At 42.3% G+C, this 2,033-nt stretch overlaps 1 protein-coding gene across 4 annotated transcripts in view; it reads right to left on the minus strand.

Annotated features, from left to right (window-relative positions):
- LOC106870746 (chitinase-3-like protein 1) overlaps window positions 1–2,033 on the minus strand; it is a 34,898-nt gene that overhangs the window by 21,904 nt on the left and 10,961 nt on the right. For all 4 annotated transcript variants that reach the window (XR_008266389.1, XM_014916936.2, XM_052975217.1 and 1 more), the window contains exon 5: window positions 1,788–1,888. Coding sequence is in view for 3 of the 4 variants with exons in the window: in XM_014916936.2 (XP_014772422.1) it covers window positions 1,788–1,888 (101 nt within the window). In the remaining variant the exon portion in view is untranslated. The remainder of the gene's footprint in view (window positions 1–1,787; window positions 1,889–2,033) is intronic.

The raw sequence follows: 2,033 nt of genomic DNA on the forward strand, positions 1-2,033 counted from the left end.
TGGACTTGATACCTGTCAAAAGCTGAATATTGTGTCAATCAACGGTGAAGTGAAGGCAGCTCCAAGCAGGATTGACAGAGATATGCCTATCAAGAACCGACCATCAATCACAAATAAAGAAGAACTGATAAGCATGTACCCAGAATGCTTTGACGACACTGTCGGGTGCTTTGAGAAATGTCGATACCACATAACAGTCGACCCCAATGCCGAACCAATTGTCCACCCACCTCGCCGAGTTCCACTAGAACTAAAAGAGAAGCTGAAGGCAGAGTTGGACAGAATGGAAAAAAAAAAAGAAATAATCACCAAAGTCAAACGGCCAACTGACTGGGTGAACTCTATCGTAATCAAAGAAAACCCAATGGTACCCTACGAATATGCCTCGACCCAAGAGATCTGAACAAGGCATTAAAACGAGAGTATTACCCAATTCCAACCCTTGAAGAAATTCCACCATCATTAGCTGGATCCAAGATATTTAGCAAACTGGATGCCAGTAATGGGTACTGGAATGTGAAAATAGACAAAGAATCATCGATGCTAACTACTTTCAACACACCCTTTGGCAGATACCGATTCAACCGACTCCCATTTGGATTGAAAGTGAGCTAAGATGTTTTCCAGCACCAAATAGATGAGACCTACCAAGGCTGCAAGGGAGCAATTGGGATAGCAGACGATATCCAAGTGCATGGCACGAATGAGATCACACATGACTTCAATTTACATGAAGCTATGGAGAAAACCCGACAAGCAGGTATCAAACTCAATGCAGACAAGTGTGTGATCAAAGCAAAAGAATGTAAATTCTTTGGAATGATACACTCTGCAGAGGGAGTAAAACCAGACCCCGCTAAAGTGGAAGCCATCAGAGATATCAAAGAACCCAAAGATAAGAAGGAACTCAGGAGCTTCCTGGGACTCATCCAGTACATGGGAGCCTTCATACCCAAGCTGGCCGATCACACTGCAAATCTCCGAGAACTAAACAAAGATGACGTAGAGTTTGATTGGTTTGCTTCACACACACAGGATTTCAACGCAGTCAAAAAGCTCATCAGTAAGGAGACAACTCTGCAGTCCTATGATAGACGCAAACCAGTAACGCTCCAAGTTGATGCTTCTATGAGAGGAGTTGGCGCAGCATTGATGCAAGAAGGTAAACCTATTGCATTTGCCTCGAAAGCTCTCTCACCCACAGAGACAAGGTATGCAAACATTGAAAGGGAACTCCGGGAAGTAGTATATGGCTGTGAAAAGTTTCATACATACCTGTATGGCAGACATTACAATACTGAATCAGACCATCGCCTGCTCGAACAAATATACAGAAAAAAACCTCACAAAAGCACCAGCCAGACTACAAAGGCTACTGTTGAGGCTCCAAAAATACGACTACAATATCAGGTACAAGCCAGGAAAGGACCTGATATTGGCAGATGCTCTTTCCAGACTATCCTCACATGATAAACAGGAGATGGAAGGACTAAGTGTAAAGGTCCACCACATTGTAAATGTAACAAACACAAAGCTGGAACAAATCAGAGAGGAGACCAGCAAAGATGAACCTAGAACCATGTGATTTGGGAAGCAAGCTTCTTGCCACACAGCCACTCCTGCGTCTATATGTGTGTGTGTGTGTGTGTACGCACAGTTAATATGTATACACAAACACATGTAAAATGTCCATTTGTAAAAAAAAGACAAAAGAAAAGAATTTGAGGTTCACGAATTGTGAAGTTTATAAATGCAAACAGATACACACACGTATAGGTTCAGCTTACCTTGCAATTCGTTGTACATCATAACCAACATCAATAATTTGTTTACCTGCGGCTACAGCAATAGTTAACAGGTATCTGCGTGTTAATCTTCGCCTGAGCAGCTATTGCAAAATATATGCAAGGTGCAAATGTTTATAAATTCATGTGACCAAAGATTTTGACTAACCAGAGAAGTGAGTACACACACACACACACACACACACACACACACACACACACACACACACACACACACACACACACACA

This window comes from Octopus bimaculoides, chromosome 2 (genome assembly GCF_001194135.2).
Source record: "Octopus bimaculoides isolate UCB-OBI-ISO-001 chromosome 2, ASM119413v2, whole genome shotgun sequence".
Lineage (NCBI taxonomy): Eukaryota > Metazoa > Mollusca > Cephalopoda > Octopoda > Octopodidae > Octopus > Octopus bimaculoides.